The sequence below is a fragment of the Perissodus microlepis genome, chromosome 4, assembly GCF_051167445.1.
Source record: "Perissodus microlepis isolate ML-2025 ecotype Zambia chromosome 4, ASM5116744v1, whole genome shotgun sequence".
In the NCBI taxonomy this organism is placed as follows: Eukaryota; Metazoa; Chordata; class Actinopteri; order Cichliformes; family Cichlidae; genus Perissodus; species Perissodus microlepis.
In genome coordinates, this window is record NC_140464.1 from 19,154,166 (window position 1) to 19,174,812 (window position 20,647).

The window sequence follows — 20,647 nt, forward strand, 5'->3', positions numbered from 1 at the left end:
GATCTATTTTAACAGCTTGTTTTATAAAAAATAACTTAAAAATGTAAATTAATCTGCAGCTTCCTCATATGAAATACATTTTATCTAATGCAATGTTTTTTGTCCTTTAATTTCAGTTTATCTTTCTAAAAAATGTTTCTAGAAAATGTTTTATATATCAAGAGTGTTTCATTGTCTTGGTGTATTAATACAGGCCAGGTTTCTATAAACCTGCAATGGATTAGAAGAACAAAAAAACACTCCCCTTGAAACATTTTGCAAATCAATCTAAAAATGTTGAAAAACAAAAAGTCAAACTGACATTTGGTAGTATAGTCAAAAACAGTATAACAAAAAAAGCTTTAGTCTTTAGTTTAATTAATCTTCCGGTGTCTTTTTATAAACAATTTTTGTTTACACACAGAAAAAGAAGAGAAATTCACTTTTTTGTGCTTTCCCTGAATTTTATATCAATTTGACTTTAAATAAAGTTTTAAAAAAATATTTATTTAATATATAAATACTGCAAAACAGAAGTGGACAGTATTTCACTTTATTTTTAACTGGAAAATTTCAAAACTCTTTGCACATTCATGAAGACACACAGTTAGAGTTTTGCCATAGCTGCTCATTAATAACTTTTTGATTCTGAAAATGTTGTTTCCACTTTTTAATACAGAATAGCATTGTATGCGACATGTGTATTACCACTTAGCATCAGAGTACATTGAGGAAAATTTCATCTCGCATTTCTAAAGAAAATGCCACCTTTTTTGATAAAATTCAGTATTCCACGTTATTGGTAAATAGGAAGTAGTTTTTGTATGACTCTCCAGTTGCTGTTTCTCACTGTGTCTGTCGGGCACAGTAATAAACTGCTGTGTCCTCAGTCTTCAGATTGTTCATCTGTAGATAGACTCTACTGCTGGAGTCATCTCTGGAAATAGTAAATCGACCCTGGACTGACTGGGAGTAATAGAAATGAGAACTGCGTGTGTGTACAAAAGCGATCCACTCCAGGCCTTTTCCAGGAGCCTGTCTGGCCTCTGGGCCTGCGGCTCGGTTCACTCTGGCACAGCTGGCTGCCGGCGGAGCCCCCTCTGGCTTCTGCTCGGTGGCTACTGGGTGACCCCTCGTCTGGGGATCCTCAGCCCTTCCCATGAGGTTGGCACGGATGCCCCTCCGGTGGTCCTCCTTGGGCTCTCGCACTCTGGGGCCTCTGGATGTCTGGGGCCTGGATCTCCTCCATGCCTGCTTCATGCCCTGGGGGACAGGGCTATGGCTCTCTACATCCTCTTGCAGACCATTACATGGGGAAACCATTTGAATACAAGCGCGCTGATCCACACAGGTGTGCACACGGGTGTTCACTGTTCGTAGACTTAAATTACACCTTTCTTAGCTGCTACTTCAAAGCACATTGTGCGCTGTCTGTCCTGCGTGCTGCACAACAACATTCAATATTTAGTATTTACTGCTGTTTACACTTAGCTAGATTAATGCGATGGTGTTGTGTTTAGTATGTTGCTTTGTTTTTTTTTTTGCTTGTTTTCTATTCTTTCTCTCTCAACAGGTGATCCAGGAGATTTTTTTTCCCCCTTTCTTACTGTCCCTCTCCCCTTCTGTTTTTCTTTTCCTTCCTCTTTCTTTCTCCCTTTCCTATCCCTCACTCATGTCTGTCCCGTCTGTAACAACTGAAAATAAAATAAAATAAATAATAAAAACAAACGTCGATCAAATGGACCAATACGGCAATGCCATGATGATCCATTTGGCAAAATAAATCCATTGGGTATCCTTGTTGCTCTTCAGACAACAATTCTGACGGCTAAAGAACCAAATGGGACAGGCAAAAAAAAAAGAAAAAAAAAGAAATGAGAACTGCGTGTGTGTACAAAAGCGATCCACTCCAGGCCTTTTCCAGGAGCCTGTCTGACCCAGTTCATAGGGTAGCTGCTGAATGTGAATCCAGAGCCTGTACAGGTCAGTCTGTGGGATTCTCCAGGCCTTTTAATGACTGGTTCAGACTCAATCAGTGTCTGACCAACAACACCTGTCAACAGCACCAAATCACACTGAGTTAAATAGTTTGTTGAGAGAAATAAATGTTGTGTAATATCAGGTCTATGAGTATTTTCACCTGCCCAGCAGATAGTTAACAGCAGCAGTCCTGTCCTGTAGTCCATACTGTCAAACTGTGTGTCCTTAGCTTCCTGTCATCTTCTCTGAAGTCAGATTTATAGAGGAGGAGCAACATGCAAAAATATTGTGGTTTTGCATTCATCCCACATTTTTTAAGACCAGTCACAATTAGCCATGTAGTTAGGATATGTAATATATAAATCTGTTTTAAAGTCAGCCACTGATTATATCAATAGAACAGGTCAAGGTGAAGATACTATTGTCAATTTTCTTAATGACGTTTATTGATTAATACTTATAAAACACAAACATGATCATATGAGTAATAAAAATATTGGATAACACATAAATGAAGAGTCATGGGAACATTAACTGCAGTGCTCCAGTTTTATAATTAATATTATAGATATTTTAATGATTTCTGTGGAAGCAAAAAAAAAAGGATGATGAAGTATTTCATGAGAAACTGTGGTCTGCATTTTGAGTATCTGCACAGGTTTTTGGAAGTCTGTGGATGATGATGATGTCTCTTTACAGATATATTATATTAATTCATTAAATAATTTCTATCTCAACCTAAAAACAAGTTATCTGTCTTTCAAAAGAGACAAATTCCTTGAAAAAGTAAAGATGGTGAGATTTCAAACAAAACCTCAAATCAACAAGCATCATTTAATCTCACTATATTTCAATTTCTCATTGAAATTATTTTAATTTTGTGACATTTTATCATCATTATCATTATTATTATAAGATGTGCTTACAGACTCACCTTGGAGAATTTATCAACAAACTGACTTCCAGAGAAAAATAATCTTGAATTCATTCATGATCTGCGGGCTCCTCCTCTGGTAGTTTGATGCTACAACTGAGGGGGTTTGTTAAGCTGATGGGCTGTGTCTCTCTGGCTCTATGGTAATACACACCAGTGACTTCAGTCTGCAAATCTGGTCAATTTTCAAGTCACATTCTTGTTTGAAGTTTTAAATTCGATACTGAAATTATTCTTCAGTGGATCTTTGTAGTAAGAATCTGCAGTCTGCAGAATATCCAGTCCTGTCCCTGCAGGTTTTTTTTTTTATCCAAGCTGTGTGGTAGCTCAGCAAATAAGAGACCTGACAGGTGATGGTCAGACGCTGACCTGGCTGTGTCAACTGTTCACATTGTATTTAATTGTACATAAAGTAACAGTGCGTAGCATCCATGATGTCAGTGGTTCTTTTCAGTGAGACTCACAGGATCCAGCAGCAGAGCTACAGAGAACATGTTGGTGCTGAAAGTGATCTTCTCTTGTTCTGGTTCAACAAAATTCACCATGTCAAGTTCTTATATGTGTCTGTGAGGAAGCTTATTTTTAATACAGATTACAAGGGACAGGATGAAATAGAAATATGGATTAACCTGCAAGCAACAAGTGGAGTTTGGATGTTTTGTGCTGCTATAAACTGCATGAAGATTTGTATCAGGATATCACAGTGAGGGAGTGGGAATTTGATTAGGGATGTGACATTGAATTGTTTTGTCATTTTCATTATTGTGACCTAGTTATGGACATTTTCTTATTTGTCATGACTGACCTATTGAGTTATTAACACTTACCTGTGTTGAGGCTCTGATTTTTTTATTCAGCTATACTGATGGTTTGTATTACTGTGACTCTCTGGCACAGTAATACACGTCTTGCTTGAAGTGTCTAAGATGATAGTCAACTTGTCCTTGTGCAGTATAATTTGTATTATCAATCCAGTTCTGTCCCTGCAGGATCCCTAATATAATAAAACAATACAATAAAACCATGTATTTTTATCATACTGTCATTGCCTCAGTGAGACTCTTTGGATCCAACAGCGCCATCAGAGCTACAGAGAACTTGTACTGAGGGTGATAACCCAAAACTTCTCATTTTCTCCTGCACCAGGCTGATATTAATCTTTATATCAGCATGTGAGGAGCTTTGCTTTCTGTACAGAAGGACAATGACCAATTATAAGAGAGAATGAATGGCCTTGTGGCTGTACTGTAGTACTGGTTTGGGCATAATTAAAAGAAAATTATTTTAAACAGAAATTTAGATTTTAATATGTCTTTGTCTTTGTTTTTTTTTAACTGATAAAAAATTAAATTAAGACAAGACATCATAAAAGCATTTCCCATTGAGGCAGTGTTATTACATCTTTCGATAACTTAACTGTAATTTCTGTAACTTTAAGGGGAAAAACAGCTGGCAACAAATTGTTCCATCTTTTGATGGGCTGACTTTTTGTAGAGCATTTCTTCATTTTGTGTCACTGTGACTCTCGAGCACAATAATAAACAGCTGAATCTTCAATCGTCAAGCTATTCATCTGCAGATACACCTGCTTTCTGCTGTTGTCTCTGGAGATGGTAAAGCGGCCTCTGAATGACTGAGAGTACCAGCTGCTGCTGCTGCTGCTGATCCAAGCAATCCATTCTAGTCCTTTTCCAGCAGCCTGTCTGATCCAAGCATTACTATAATCACCACTGAACCCTGAGTATGTACAGGTCAGTCTGTGGGAGTCTCCAGGCCTTTTAATCACTGATTCAGACTCAGTCAGTGTTTGACCCTCAGTACCTACAGAAATGTTAATGACTTATTATTCCAAAAAGTTTACTTCATAACAATTAATTTGAACAAAAAATGTAAAAATGTCCTTACCAGTCAAGAAAAAAAACAAAATCAGTAAAATAGCAAAATAAACTTTTCTGATCATTGTTAAGGTCAGATGTCTTTGTCTAGTCTGCAGTGTCTCTGGTAGATTGAGTACCAAGATATATAAATCTGCTGAAGGTATCAGTTTTACATAGACTCCTCCTACAAAGTAAACTCAGCCGTATATCAAGAACTTAGTAAATATTTTTAGCAACTAACAGATGAATAGAATGATATGTTATAATAGCTTTATATAAGAAGTAGAGCGTGCTGCCCAGACTGCTAGTTTGAGTAAATGACCTGAAATGTTTGTTGCACTGGCTGCCCTGTTCAGCATGTAGCACATAATTTATTTTGGGTTTTTTTCTGCTATGATCTTCAGCCGGTCCCTGTCATTCCTTTTTTCTACTAGGACAAGTAGAATGATGCGGAGCAAGCCACTGGACTTAATGGGTTTCTGGGCACAGCAGTGCTGTCGTCACATTGTATGTGAAGTGTCCTTAAGATTTCTTTTAAGAGGCCAGAGGGCACAACCTGATATCCAGGCAGCCAGAAACACAGGGTCATTAACTTTTGCATCTTTTCTGATGATTGAAACAGAGAAAACATGCAAACTGCAAAGCCTGAAGATTAATATCAGGATATCATTGGGAGGACAAATACATGGGAAGTGACAGATATAATTTTACTGTTTATTTTATAGTTTTTTTTAATTAAATTAAAAACATGTTTTTATTTGTAAAACTTTGACTAAACTTTGGTGAGGGGAGGATGTAAGTAAAGCTGACATCCATCATGAACAACCCACATCACCCACTGCATGAGTATGTGAGTGGGCTGAGCAGCTCCTTTAGTCAGAGACTGAAACACCCTCGCTGCAGGAAGGAGCGCTTTCGCAGATCATTCATCCCAACAGCAGTTAGACTCTATAACTCCTCAATCACGATATCATAAGTCACTGGACACTGTGAAAATCCACGGTCACCACTTCATGCATAATGGACCTTCCATGTGTGTGGACATGTGCAGGTATATATGTATGTGTATGTATACATATGTATATTTAGTGTGTACATGTGTATGTGTACATGTCTATAAATAGGAATAGTAGTGGTACAATAGCTATATCAAGCTATATAGTTTATGTCTTCCATATTTCCAACTATATCCATAATCACATACTGTGTATGCTACCATTGTATATAGTGTATTATCTTACTTTTTTCATTGATTGTACTTATTTGTATTGTTGTATTTCCATCTGATATCTGTACCTGAGCTGAGGTGACTCAAAAATTTCCCCGTTGTGGGATCAATAAAGTCTTATCTTATCTTATCTTATCTTAAACAATAAACAGTAGGCTTCTCACATCTACCCCTGTGATGACTTAGATAATGTGCATATTTCATGAATATTGCTTTGTCCTCAGTTCGCTCTATTTTCTGTCTTTCTATCCTTTGTGCTGCTTTTGTGTGGAGGTGGGACACATCTCAGGTTATCCGTGCACACACCTGTTCCTCATGTACTTCTCTGCAGCCACTACTTGATGTAACGTCAGATCATCAGTCTTTGCTGGATCATTGCATTGCATCGGTTAGCAAAACTTGGCTCCTAGAACTTTGTCCTTCTCAAAATTTCTGCTAAGGAGAGGAGAGCTATTTGGTGTTTTTATGAGAGAATCTGTATCAGTGTGGATTTGTGGAAAAGTCAGCCCTGTCCTCCTGGGACCTTCATTAGTGCCAAGCTTTAGTTTGTATTTCAATTCACTTTAAATAAATTCAGTGAACTTTAGCATGAGTCCTGCCTGCTTAGTGATCATTACAGATTTGTATTAGTTTAGTTTTGCAAATAATGAAAACCAACCAGTTCTAACCTTCATTACAGGTGGTTTTACACAAAGGTTTAGCTGGAAAAACTTATCATATAAATGAGTATCAAAATATATTATTGTCACTTAATTACAGAAAAAAATGTCAAATTGAGCAAGTTACTAAGGTTGAAAATGTAAAACTTTATTCATAACTATAACTTCAAAAAATATATATTATCATGTCAATCTCCAGTGCTAAACAGCGACATGCAGCAGATAACAGTGTTCTGTAGTCTGGGGGCTCCTGTACTGGTGGAGGATGTTACACATGTTGAAGCTCTGAGGGGTTTGTGTTCAGCTCCACTGATGTTTTGTATTACTGTGACCCTCTGGCACAATAATACACAGCAGTGTCTCCAGGCTGCATATTCTGTCCATGTAGAGTCACTGTCTTGCTTGAAGTGTCTAAGTTGATGGTGAACTTGTTCTTTAGTGAATCTTTGTAATGTGTGCTGTGTCCATAATGTGCACCTCCAATCCACTCCAGTCCTTTCCCTGCAGGCTGTCTGATCCAAGCTGTCCTCCAGCTGCTTAGAGAATAAGAGACCTGACAGGTGATGGTCAGACGCTGACCCGGCTGCACAGTCACAAACTCTGGCTGTGTCAGCTGTTCACACTTCACACCTGTGGAGAAAACATGTTTTATTTAACAGTAACAGTCAGTATGCTGTGATCATTCTGTCAGTGATTTTTTTCAGTGAGACTCACAGGATCCAGCAGCCAGCAGGAGCAGCAGAGCCACAGAGAACATTTTGGTACTCAAGATAATCTGATGAGAACTTCTCTTCTTCTGTTTTAACTGGTGGCATGATTTCAAGTCTTTATAGTCGACTGTCAGGTGGTTTGCTTTGCATATAGATGGATGCTGACAGATTATAAGAGATCTGAAGAGATATAAAGAATTGTAAAAAAAAAAAAAAGTGGTTTTGTCAAATCAGTTCAGACATTCTTTAATTGATTTCTTGTATTCAAAAAATAAACAGAAAAACAGAAAATAAACATAAACAGGAAATAAAAGATAAAACTGACATTTCAAATCTTATTCTAAATTCACAAAGATATACAGTTAGACCTGTGCCAAAAAAGTTCCCTTTTTTTTCAGTAAATGTTGCTTTCAGTATTCAGTGAGTTGCACATTTAAAGAGGCAAGCTGTGGCAACTTTTCACATTTAAATGTTTTTGAAAAAACATTGAATATCACTGTAATAACAGTAACACTTAATGTGCTGTGATCTTGCTGTTAGTGTCTCGACTTCAGTGAGAGTCACAGGATCCAGCAGCAGCAGAGCTACAGAGAACATGTTGGTACTCAAGGTGATAGCATGGAAGCTTCTGTTGTTTTAATAAATGTCTGATAGGTGGCAATCTTTTTTTTTTATCCATGTCCATTATTTTCAGTATTTGCTTTTTTTCTAAATAATGTTTCTTATTACCATTATCATCTCTTTTATTAAAGAAATTTCTTACAATTATCTCATCAGCCGGTGTCCCTGTTTTTGATGAACAACTGCTTCCTTTGGGTTCTTCTAAAAGTAGATGGCAGGATGTTTTTGTAAAGCCTCTTCAGCTGCTTTAACCACTGTGTTTCTCTTTGGCACAGTAATAAATAGCAGAATCCTCTGGCCTCAAACTGGAATCAAACCAAATCAAATACACCATGCTGTTGCTATCATCTCTGCTGATTTCTACACGTCCTCTCAAGCTGCTTGCATAACTATTTCTGCTGGAAGTTGAAAAAGCCGCTCACAATCAATTCCAGTGGTTTTCCTGCAGGTTCTCTGTCCCAGATCAGATAAGACCAGATAACACAGCAATGAAAACTGAAGCCTGATCCTCTACAGGAGAAACTGAGAGTCTCCCCAGGCCTTTTCTCTGACTGGAAGGAATGGACTCCATACTCTGACCTGTAACATTTGATGAGATGATAACAGAGAGGAACGAGTGAGACAGATAAAATGTTAAGTATCATTAACTCACCATCAATCAGTGTGTCCTGGTACATGGTGAAATAGTGAGCAGCACAGGAACTCAGGGGGAAGCAAAAAAGCAATTGATGAGGTACAGCACAAATGCTATGGCAAGGATGAGCCAGGACGTCAGGTCATTCATATGTGTTCATTCATAGTTACGATGCCTTCAGTGAGAATCTACAATGTGAATAGTCATGAAAATAAAGAAAAAGCATTAAATGAGAAGGTGTGTCCTGGTAGTGTATTAAATACTGATATTTCCAATGTTAATAAATGTGTTTTTGTTAATGTGAAAATATGGGATAGTCTGAATGCACAACAGATCACTTCAGAGGTTGCCAATAGTAAGCTTTAGTGTGTTTAGTGCTCTCCCTGCCACTTGTGAATTCCTCTAAACCTCAAGTACACAAATGCAATTCATTCAAAGACAGGGAGTGTACAGATTTACAAGGACACTACATATGTTTGCAAAGAAGAAGGGTTACAACAACAGTCTTTGTGCTTTCAAATGACTGCACCTCTTCATAACATCACTGGCATACCAACACATTTATCGGCATCTTAAAATCACAACATTAGTAGTTTTTTTTTTACTTAGAGGTGGAAACTATATTGCTGCTTCTGCACATGGAGCTTTGTCTCACTCTTGTGGAAAATCTAAGAATTACAATATCTTGGTGCATGAAGCAATTTTCTGAAGGATAAACATGGTGTTTATTATTATTATTATTATTATTATTATATTATTATTATTATAGTAAAAATGCCCAGTATAATTTAAAAATTGGACTGGAATCTTACTTTTAAACAATCAAATGACAGGCGCTTATCTTAATCAATCTAACTATGATACCATATAAGGTGGTGATGATAAAAAAAACAATGAGGGTGAAGCATATCTTCCCTTTGGTTTCACCTGCACAAGTGCCAAGGTAGGTCTCCCCTGCAGAATTGGTTTTCCCTGTGTCGGGAGCACGCGCTGGGCTGTTCAAATCACGGACAAACAGTATCCCACATTCTTGATTTTTAGTACTTTGGACCAGAAGAAGCTCCACTAAAGTGAGACAAATCAGGGCATCAATTAATCTATTTAACAGAAACTATTAAAGTATAAATCAACAAAGTTAAATCAGCTGCCTAAAAGGGAAGCAAGAGTAGCTTGTTACCAAAAATATAGCTGGTAGAGTTTGACTATAAACTTATTGACTTTGCAGGTAAAGTTTCTGTCTTTCTTCCAGTACGTCTGAGGGACTGTGAATTGACTACTGATTAAAAGGAGGCCAGCGCCTTCAGCCTTCAGGAAAATCTTTTTTTTTTTTTTTTTTTTTTTTTTTTTAACTTTAATCACCATTGACTTGTAAGGTGATGTAGAGGTCACATGAGGACAGTTTTTCCCTTCAGCAGATCTGGGCAAGATCCTGATTTCTATGGAGTTTGAACTGGAGGACAATTAAAAAAAAAAGCAAAAATATTATTTAGGTCCTCTTTGGTCATAAGATGCCTGAATTTCCTGTAATCTTAATATCATCTTACCTGCAATATTTATAGTCTTCTCAGCAGATGTGACACACGTTTGCTCTCCTCTGCATGTTAAATGCTTTACTTGCTTCCGCCAACTCAAAAAATTTTTTTTTACTTATAATAAGAGTTGTGTTTTACTCTTATTAGCTGTTTGTGCCGCTCCATTAATCAGCCAGGAGATCATGGCATCAAAATTAGTGTGGACCCAACATGTTCCTTGCACATTAGAGTCTGACGCTTAAGTCTTAAACTTGGGAATCTCCACATGAATGAAAGGTGAATGTCTGTGGAATTAAAGAAAAACATGCTAATTAATAAACTTTATCTTAAGACTGTTTTTAATTTGCTTTACATATTCCTGCAAATGTTCATGTTGAATATGGGCTTTGAGACAGTAGCTGTACATACTCACTGTGACAAATGCTTATTGTCTTCTTATATTCAGTATAATTGTGATTAGCTTTGCAGGTAAAAGTTGATCCTTGTCCCCACACTGAGAGTTTGCTGCTCAGGCTGAAGGTTTTCTGCTCTGTCCCTTCACTTTGTAGCTTCGTTCTGCTTGGCTTCTTGTTTTGACTCAGTGGTGATTTGTCCTAAAACCACTCCAAAGCCAGTTTGTCTGGAAAAAAGCCATTTAGCAGATGAGCCTTACTGGTGAGATTCCAAATTCCCCATCCGAAACTGGGTACAATGTGATGTTTGGCGACACAATCCATGGCACTGAAATAAAGAAGAGATTAGTTTGATTTACATAACTCATTCTAAATATCATGTGTGAACACAACAAGGAAAAACATTAATCTTATCTAAGTTATACATACCTTCAGATTCTGGTAAATGCAGAACTCTTCAATTTCAGTTGTCATTAAGTTATGTTAGAGTTGTACTTTTACATTGTTTAGTGTTGTTCAGCAAGGCGAAAATAGGGCAGGAAGTCTGTTGCACAGTTGTTATGCATGATAAGGCAGAGTGATCAGGGCAAGCAGCAAGCGGAAGCGGAGTAACAACCAGGTCTCAAAAAAGTACCAAAACACAGAAGTGAAAGAATGCAAAGAGCAACGGAGCATCACAAACAGCAGGTGTGAGGTGTGGTTATGCCAGTAAGAGAAACAAAGTGCACATTTAAATTTCTCATATCAGTTTGCATGTGTACCACATACACAATATCTTATTACTTTGCCAAATATTTTAGTTCTCAAATCTTGTAATAATAGACTAAAATGCAACCAGTTGTAAAAGCTACCATTTTGCATTTTTGGTATCACATGGGCTGCTGATCCCAGGCGCTGATGATGTGGGTTGGCCTGTATTTATCTAATAATAAGAACTTTTAATGCTTTTTTTTTTGTTTACTATATTTTAAGCATCTGTGTAAAGCATATAAATTATTCACTGTTGCTCTTTTCTTAGTGTAATTCTAGCAGCCACTGTCAATATCTGATCTAATATCTGCTCTGATAAATTCTTCTGTAAATCTGATGTGAAGTTTTTTACAGAAGAAAGATTGCCAAGTGTGATTAGCGTTTATGCCACATGCAGTTTATTTTTCTGAATCATGTGTGAGTTTTAAAACATTGCCTGAAAGTTTTTTGAGTTACACAGTTTGCAGTACCATTAAGACCCAATTTAGCTGCTCTCGCTTCTTGTCTTTGGAAATTTGTCACTCTACAGGTTATAAAAGGAGATGATGTAACAAAAATACATCCCTCAGTAGATAACTCATGCAACAACAGTCTACAATGTTGAATGTTTTTAAATATGTCATTTTTACACTGACTAAAAATTGGGACAAATAATTTATTGTGTATTATTTTGTACAAAAATTCAGAAAATGAGAAAAACTAAAATATACAACTGATTATCAGATACATGTAGACACGATAAAGACTACTGGATTTTGTACAGCTGTTTGACCCTTTAAGACCTACCATAGAACCAAGTCCGCCAGAGCTTACTTTATATTTTTACATGCTGTAGTGCCATTTTTGGGAGCATTTCAAGTTGCTATACATCAATACAACTGTTATAGCCCATATTTTAATAATATGTAGGCATTAAGTCCATAGTAACTACATTAATTGCAAAAAAGTGCAATAAACTACAAAAAAATTTAAAATCGTTTTTGTTTTTTTAACATATATTTCTAGTTAGAGACATTTAAGAGGCTTATCCCTCAAAACTGTAAATACAAAAAAGTTGCAAAAAATAGTTTACAACAACAGGAAATTTATTTTGAATGTCTTCATAGTTTTATTTTTGAGATACACCAATTTTTATATACTGCAGGAAAAACGAAAAACAATCCTATGATGCAAATTTGCAAAGAAAACAGCATGTGCATCAAAATAAACTATTTCCAGCAGTGCAATTCGAGTTCTAAGCATCCCAGAAACTATTCAGAAAAGCATAAAGTCAAACATGACTTATAAAAACACCAGTATAGGCTCTTAAGGCCTACAAGTAAAAAACTACATTTTCCGCGAAAATGACGTCACTTCCGGTTTCGGGCAGGAAATGGTGGACATGCGATCGTTCACGCTGACGTCTGTTTCAATGTGGGAAGTGTTATGAACAGCTGATCGGATCGGCAAAGCGTGTTTCTGGAATATTATGTTTTTGTTCCTGCAAGGGCTTTTTATGCAATTTTTGCAAAGCTTTATGTGGAAGGAAACTGTGACTTAGGACAAGCTGATGGCATAAGATGTAAGTACAACTCCTCCGGTTTCATATGCAAAAAAAATTATTGCGCTAGCTTATGCGGTTGCAGTGCTACCGGGATTTAAAAATAGTTACGCAAAAAAGAGCGTGCCCGCTCCGACCGGCTTCAAAGGGTTAAGGAAGTTAAACAGCTTAGGGTGGAGTGCCCACTCTGATTCAGGAATGAGTTCCTGCCCCAAGTGGAGGAGTTTAAGTATCTCAGGGTCTTGTTCATGAGTGATGGGAGAAGGGAGCCGGAAATCAACAGACGGATTGGTGCAGCGGCCGCAGTGCAGCGGCCGCAGTGCAGCGGCCGCAGTGAAGCGGACGCTGCACCAGTCTGTTGTGGTGAAGAGAGAGCTGAGTATAAAAGTGTCACGGTCCGACAGATGTGCCTGAGAAGTTTTGCTTTGTGTTCTTTTTTTTTCCTCCTCTCCCTCTCTCTCTCCCTTTCTCCCTCTCTCCCTCTGTTGCCTGGGCGGAGTTCATTGTGGGCTCCCACCTTTGGCCTACATACCTGGGAGATGATCAACACCTGCGTCTCATTAACTGGCCTCTACTAAAGGGAAGAAGCGAGACTGCTCTTCGCTGGATCATTGCTTGACCTGTGTCAGTGAAATCCTGGCTTAGACACTACAGTCTAGTTCCTGCGTTTCAGCTTCTTGTGCAAACGCTTTTGTTTCCCTGTGTAAAGACCTCTGGACCTGCCCTTGTTCCCTACGGAGTTTCTGGTGCGAGAGAGGAGTAAATGACTGGTGAGATGCCAAGAGAGACTGAAGAGGAGTGAGAGTGTTCCCCTGCTTTTCCCCGTGGATTCCCTGGAAGCTTGATCCCCGCACGCTTGTATATAGCACTGAGTCACTTCTTCCTTTAAGCAAGGAGTCCTGCGTTTGAGTCCCCCCGGTGACCGTAACAGAAAGATCCAGCCAGTATGGACTGAGCGGACTCGGAATTCGTGCCACAGCCAGATCAGCCTGCCGTTTCGCCTGAAGTCATACTGGTACGGCATGAACAAATGTTGCAGCATATCAACCAACAGCTGGCAGCTCTCACTCCGGCACTTGCCCAGCGCACAACGTTGCTAAGTACATCCCGCAATCTCCTCTTTCGCAAATCTTTCGCAACCAGCACCACCGGCGCTTCCTGAACGATCGTTCCCAACCCCCGAGCCTTTTTCTGGTGAGTTGGAAAAGTGTACAGGCTTTTTAACTCAACTCTCTCTGCCCGCCAGTAGAGAGGGGAGTACGGGTGGGCGAACTTTCTTGTAGAGATTCTCCCTTACACCTTTTAATCCCCGCAAAAATCACTGTGTGTTCGACTTCTCACCCGCTCCGTGCCTTAATTGACTCCGGAGCAGAGCAAAGTTTTATTGATGCAGCTTTAGCCCGCCGATTAAACATTCCAACTGAGCTCCTTCCTCACAGACTTAAAGTTACGGCACTCAATGGGCAACGCCTCCCTGACGTCACCCATATCACTGAGCCTATTTCTTTAACACTCTTCGGCAATCATTCCAAGACCCTACACTTGTTTGTGTTTAAAGCTCCGCTCACGCCATTGGTATTAGGATTTCCTTGGTTGCAACAACACAATCCCACACTAGATTGGAAGACAGCTAAGGTTTCGGGGTGGGGGGAGGGGTGTCACATGACCTGCTTAAAGGCCGCTATATCGCCTATCAGTTCTTCAGATCCAGGCTCTGCCCCTGATTCTCCTGATCTCTCCTCCGTCCCTCCCATCTATCATGATCTCCTGGAGGTGTTTAGTAAAGACCGTGCATCTTTGTTGCCCCCTCACAGACCTTATGACTGTGGTATTGACCTCCTCCCCGGCACTCCTCTTCCTACGAGCCGTTTATACAGTATTTCTCAACCTGAACGTGAGGCACTGGAAAGATACATCTTCCTCTCCTCTTGCGGCTGGGTTTTTCTTTGTAGAAAAGAAAGATAAGAGTTTAAGGCCTTGTATTGACTATCGGGGTCTTAATAAGATCAATGTGAGAAACAAGTACCCACTGCCTTTGCTAACATCTGCCTTTGAACTGCTTCAGAGAGTCTCCATCTTCACTAAGCTGGACCTGCGCAATGCTTATCATCTGGTGAGGATAAGGGAGGGAGATGAATGGAAGACGGCCTTCAACACTCATCTTGGTTACTTCAAGTATCTAGTCATGCCATTTGGGTTAACTAATGCTCCAGCTGTTTTTCAGTGTTAGATTTTTTTTTTCTGGAAAACAAAAAATCCTGAAAAAAAAAAAATTCAGACATGGCAGATAACAATATTTAAATGTAAACATCCACCAAAAAACTATTTATTGTAAAACTTTACAACACAAAGGCTTCACAAAACCATCTTTATTGTATTTCTGAGTGTGAGGATGGAGTTAAATGTATTTTCTATAATTTGAGCAGCAATCAAGCAGTGTTTGACTTAGTGTGATAAGCTTTTGTGCAAAATTTCTTTCTCTTGTGTCACTGTGCCTCTCGAGCACAATAATAAACAGCTGAATCCTCAGTTGCCAGGCTGTTCATCTGCAGATACACCTGCTTTCTGCTGTTGTCTCTGGAGATGGTAAATCTGCCTCTGACTGACTCACAATAGAAGCTTCCACTATTGTCGCTCCAGATGAAAACAATCCATTCCAGTCCTTTCCCAGCTGCTTGTCTGATCCAACCAACATGAATATCACTGCTAAACCCTGAGTATGTACAGGTCAGTCTGTGGGAGTCTCCAGGCCTTTTAATCACGGATTCAGACTCAGTCAGTGTTTGGCTCTCAGTACCTGCAGACAAACAAGAATAATTACTTCAAGTATCTAGTCATGCCATTTGGGTTAACTAATGCTCCAGCTGTTTTTCAGGCTCTTGTCAACGACGTCCTCTGTAATTTCATCAACTATTTTGTCTTCGTCTACTTGGACGACATGCTCATTTTGCTCATTTTCACGAACGTCATGTAAGACAGGTCCTTAAGCATCTCCTGGAAAACCGCTTGTTTGTCAAAACTGAGAAATGTGAATTCCATGTCAGCACTGTGTCATTCCTGGGCTACATCATTGAACGGGGAAACCTTAAGGCTGACCCTGCTAAGGTGGATGCAGTGCTGAACTGGCCGGTTCCAGTCAATTGTAAACAACTCCAATCGTTCCTGGGCTTTGCAAACTTTTATCGACGCCTCATTCGGGATTATAGTAAGATTGCTGCCATTTGGGAGGCGCAGCGCACTGACCCAGACCCGGGAACCGGGCCTCCCAGACTACTCTACGTCCCTGCCGCACTCCGGTCGCAGGTACTACACTGGGACACGCCTCTAAGTTCACATGTCACCCCCTAATCCATCGCACTGCCTCTTTTATCCAGCAATTCGCTTGGTGGCCCACCCTAGTCAAAGATGTCCGTGAATATATTTCCGCCTGCTCCACGTGTGCCCAAAATAAGTCAGCCAACCAGCTGGCTGCTGGACTACTCCAACCCCAGGCCGCCCCTGGTCTCATATAGCGGTCGACTTTATCACTGACCTTCCTCTCTGCAGGTAACACAGTAATTCTATTTATTATTGACCGTTTTTCCAAAGCTGTACATTTTGTTGCTTTGCCCAAGCTTCCCACAGCCTTAGAAACCGCCCGGTTTCTATCCACGTGTTCTGGCTCCATGGAATTCTGGCTGACATCGTCTCCGACCGGGGACCACAGTTCACCTTAAATTGGAATTCAAAAATGACTCTACAAATGCAGAATTTATTCTACAATTCATTATTTAAACACAGAACTCTTTATTTCGATGCGCATGGCTCTTGTGGTCCTCCATAATTTAGCTGATACTATGTTGCAGAAACACCAGCTAAACACCTCCGCTGAGGTGAGAGAGAGGGGCTTAGCAATTAAAGACACCAGATCACACTACTAGTCAGCACCAGCCAGTCCCATCCAATTTTTTACTAGTGTGTGAAAAATATATAAATAATAATAATAAAAAAAAAAACATGAACCCAAAGTTTTTATGGCATTTTTAAAATGTTTAATTAAAAAAGCTGTTTCATTGTTTGATTATGAAGTTGTTAATGGCAGAAAGCAAATTATGACTTTGATGTGCTGAGTTTTTGTACAGACTTTCTTCCTCTTGTATCACTGTGCCTCTCGAGCACAATAATAAACAGCTGAATCCTCAGTTGTCAAGCTGTTCATCTGCAGATACACCTGCTTTCTGCTGTTGTCTCTGGAGATGGTAAACCGGGCTCTGAATGACTGAGAGTGGGCAGTGCCACTGCTAGGGTTGATATAAGCAATCCATTCCGGTCTTTTTCCAGCAGCCTGTCTGATCCAGTGAGCATAAATATCACTGCTGAACCCTGAGTATGTACAGGTCAGTCTGTGGGAGTCTCCAGGCCTTTTAACCACTGACTCAGACTCTGTCAGTGTTTGACCCTCAGTACCTACAGAAATGTTAACCACTTATTAGTTTAATCACTTTTCTTCATATCAGTTGTTAAAACAAAACAAAAAAAAACAAGTCCTTACCAGCCACGAAAAAAAACAGAATAAGGAAAATAACTAAATGAACAGGTCCGGTCATTGTAAGAATCAGTTGTTTTTGTCCAGTCTACAGTGGGTATATGAGATTGGGTCCCTGACTCGTATTCTTGAACATTTATAAAGTTACTGAATGTAGGAGTTTTGCATTGACTCCTCCTCAGTAAAAAATACTGCTGTTTCACAAAGTCAAAGCTACAAAAGTAGAAAATTGTCATGTACAATTTTCCAGTTTTTTATGATTTTATTATATTATGTTCGGAATTTTAAAAAAATAGAATATTTATTATTAATTAATTTACTTTCTTAATCTTAATCAACCTTCTGAATGTGATAAAAACAATATGTATTGACTTTTTTTCCTCAGGTCACCCATTCATACAATTTTTAATACGTTGACATAACGAGAAAATGAAAGTCTTGAGATCAGGGAACAACTGAGCAAGATATCAGTAAATAGTCAATCTGAACTTATACTTTTACCTAATATGTTGTTACAGGTTTTACTCAGTCAGTTTGGTTCAGTTCTCACAGCAGAAATTTTATTCTCACTGCTCTTAATGCAGCCGTCAAAACAGTTAAGGCATTTTTCATTACACAAACTCACCTATTTGTCAATTTTGCCAGGGCCAGGAATTCCCTAATAGGTTTTTCCACCATACTGAGCTACAGATATATTTTGAATGCACAAATAGCCTATCTGACATTAATGAATGGTTGATTACCCTGTTTCAGAGAGCAGGGAGGTGACAGTTATATATCGTATAATGTGGTGGGAATGCAGACAGTTCTTGTAACAGTGTCAAAATCCCCCTGAACTCTTTCACTGCTGTCCCATAATAAAATACACTCAGACATGACGCACACAGTGTCACTGTTTATGATTCCTCAAAAATGCACTTTTCAACTAAAATTGCATTTTAGAACTAATTAGGCAGACGAGATGGGGGACCGAAGCTGACACAGAGCAGGACTATTAAAATAGAACAGGAAGGATATGAGAGGGACAGAGACACAGTCTCAACACTGAACAGAGGGAACACAGAACCAAACCCTAAGAACTAGAACTCGGAAAATACTAAAGCACCGAGGAGCTAGGAATACTTGAGACAGAAACCAAAACCAACAGACTAGCAATAACACATCATGAAATCAAGGATTAATAACAGAAAACACTGGGTCACCAACCCAGGACCGTGACAACAGTTGAACAGGTGTACCTAATAAAGTGACTGCTCAAAGTATTGTATGTAGTGTGACGTTATTGGACTATACAGTAGTTGGTACTATAATCTCAAATTGTATCTGAGAACTGATTGTATCTTGAATTACAGAAGTAAAGAAAATGAGTCTCTGAGCTTTGTTTTTCAATTATTTTATTCATGTTTTTGTTTCTTTTTTGCAATTTTTTCACACTTGCTTTTCATGTAGTCATGTGCTGCGTGTCTGTTATATGTGGCACCATGGCCTTGAAGGATCACTGTCTCACTTCACTGTGTACTGTACCACCGCACATGGTTGAAATGACAATAAAAGCACTTGATTCGTTAGGCGTAATTTAAACCCATCATATTTTAACAGTTATGAGACAACAAGCAGAAGAAGTTTCTTAGAAGATGAAGTTAAGTTTCATTCATGGTCTTAGAGCTCCTCCTCTGGTGGCTTCATGCTACAGTTGTTCAGGCCCTGAGAGGTTTTTGTTCAGGGTTCCTAACAGTTTGTGTTACTGTGAGTCTCTGGCACAGTAATACACAGCAGAGTCTTCAGGCTGCATGTTCTGTCCATTTAGAGTCACTGTGTTGCTTGAAGTGTCCAAGTCAATGCTGAACTTGCTCTTTAGAGAATCTTTATAGTAAGAGCTCCCAGTATCTTTCACCCCAATCCACTCCAGTCCTTTTCCTGCAGGCTGTCTGATCCAGCCTGTCCACCAGCTAAGAGAATAAGAGACCTGACAGGTGATGGTCAGACGCTGACCTGGCTGCAGTATAACAGAGGGTGACTGTGTCAGCTGCTCACAGTTTACACCTGTGAAGAAAATGTGTTGAATGCATTTAAATTAAAAGTGTGTAGTGTTCATGTTGTCAGTGTTTGTGTTCAGTGAGACTCACAGGATCCAGCAGCCAGCAGCAGCAGCAGAGCTACAGAGAACATGTTGGTGCTGAAGGTGATCTCCCAGGAGCTTCTATTCTTCTTTTGCAACCAGCAGCAATATATCGAGTCTGTGGGGGAGCTTACTTTGCATACAGATGGACGCTGATACATTATTGGAGATACATTGATTGTTCAAGCAGTGAAAGAGACTGTGTTTTTAACATTTTTAAAAGATGAAAAACAAAAACAATCTTAAAAAATAACTCTGAGGTTCATTAAAAACTGAATTTTAAAAGAAAAATTTAAACTTGTCCCTGTGACAAGTTATTGACATGTCCTGGGTGAACTCTGCGTCTTTGGCTTATGCAGGCTGGAATAAATAAAAATGAGAAAAGCAAGCCAAAAATAATTTCTAAACATTGTGGAAGCCATTTGTCTCTGCCCAGTCTACAGTGCAGACATCAATATGAGAGGAAGAGGAGAACTTCAGAGGTCATGACCTTGCTCGACTCTGTATGTTGAATCCATACAACATAACAAAGTTTGATATGATTGCTAATAAAATTGAAAGAAAAAACATTGTTATAACATTTACTGTACATGTAAATGTTGGGTTCTATGTTTCTGTAAATAAACAAGTACTTTGCATAATTTGCACCTTATTAGTTTGTAGATTAAAATGTACAATATAATAAATAAATACAAGCTCACAAACCAAAATATTATTTTAATGAAATCATTTTATGTCATAAATTAATCACTTTATAACATTATTGATAACTAAATTCAGTTTCATGTACTGGCATTTTGTTTTAGGGCTTTATCAATACTTACAAAATCATAATAAAATCATTGCCAAGGATTTATAAAAAATAAACAGACACTAAAAAAACAGGAATTTATTCGCAGTCTTAGAGCTTTTTTTTTCTGTGAATGTGACTCTGGCCCTGTAATACACAGCATTGTTTTCAGGCTGAATATTCTGTCCATTTACTGTAGGGTGTCTCTGCTGCAGACGGCACAATGTAACAGAACACAGTTTGTATTTATATAGAATAGCCGATTTTTCAAATTCATTTTTCAATTCAGTTTTTTCTGTTTCATTGAATATAAAGGACCAAATTACAGTATCATTAGACTGAAATTAGTTTTTTTCATAATAAATAATAAAGGAAAA

At 38.7% G+C, this 20,647-nt stretch overlaps 1 long non-coding RNA gene and 1 gene segment (V, D, J or C); both read right to left on the reverse strand.

The window, feature by feature from the left end:
- Window positions 1-7,410: 7,410 nt before the first annotated feature.
- LOC146388788 (uncharacterized) lies at window positions 7,411-11,175 on the reverse strand. Of its 6 annotated transcripts, none has more exons than XR_014800081.1 (7): window positions 10,976-11,175; window positions 10,567-10,874; window positions 10,167-10,438; window positions 9,982-10,072; window positions 9,550-9,687; window positions 8,131-8,567; window positions 7,411-7,547 (listed from the first exon to the last, which is right to left on the reverse strand). It is a non-coding gene; the product is annotated as an uncharacterized LOC146388788 (long non-coding RNA). The 6 variants fall into 6 exon arrangements; XR_014800077.1 differs by having other exon boundaries at window positions 8,131-8,810; XR_014800079.1 differs by having other exon boundaries at window positions 8,641-9,687.
- A 7,927-nt stretch (window positions 11,176-19,102) lies between these two features.
- LOC146388789 (immunoglobulin heavy variable 4-38-2-like) lies at window positions 19,103-19,557 on the reverse strand. The segment is given in 2 exon segments: window positions 19,103-19,404; window positions 19,488-19,557. Coding segments are annotated over 2 exon segments (345 nt in total).
- Window positions 19,558-20,647: the final 1,090 nt, after the last annotated feature.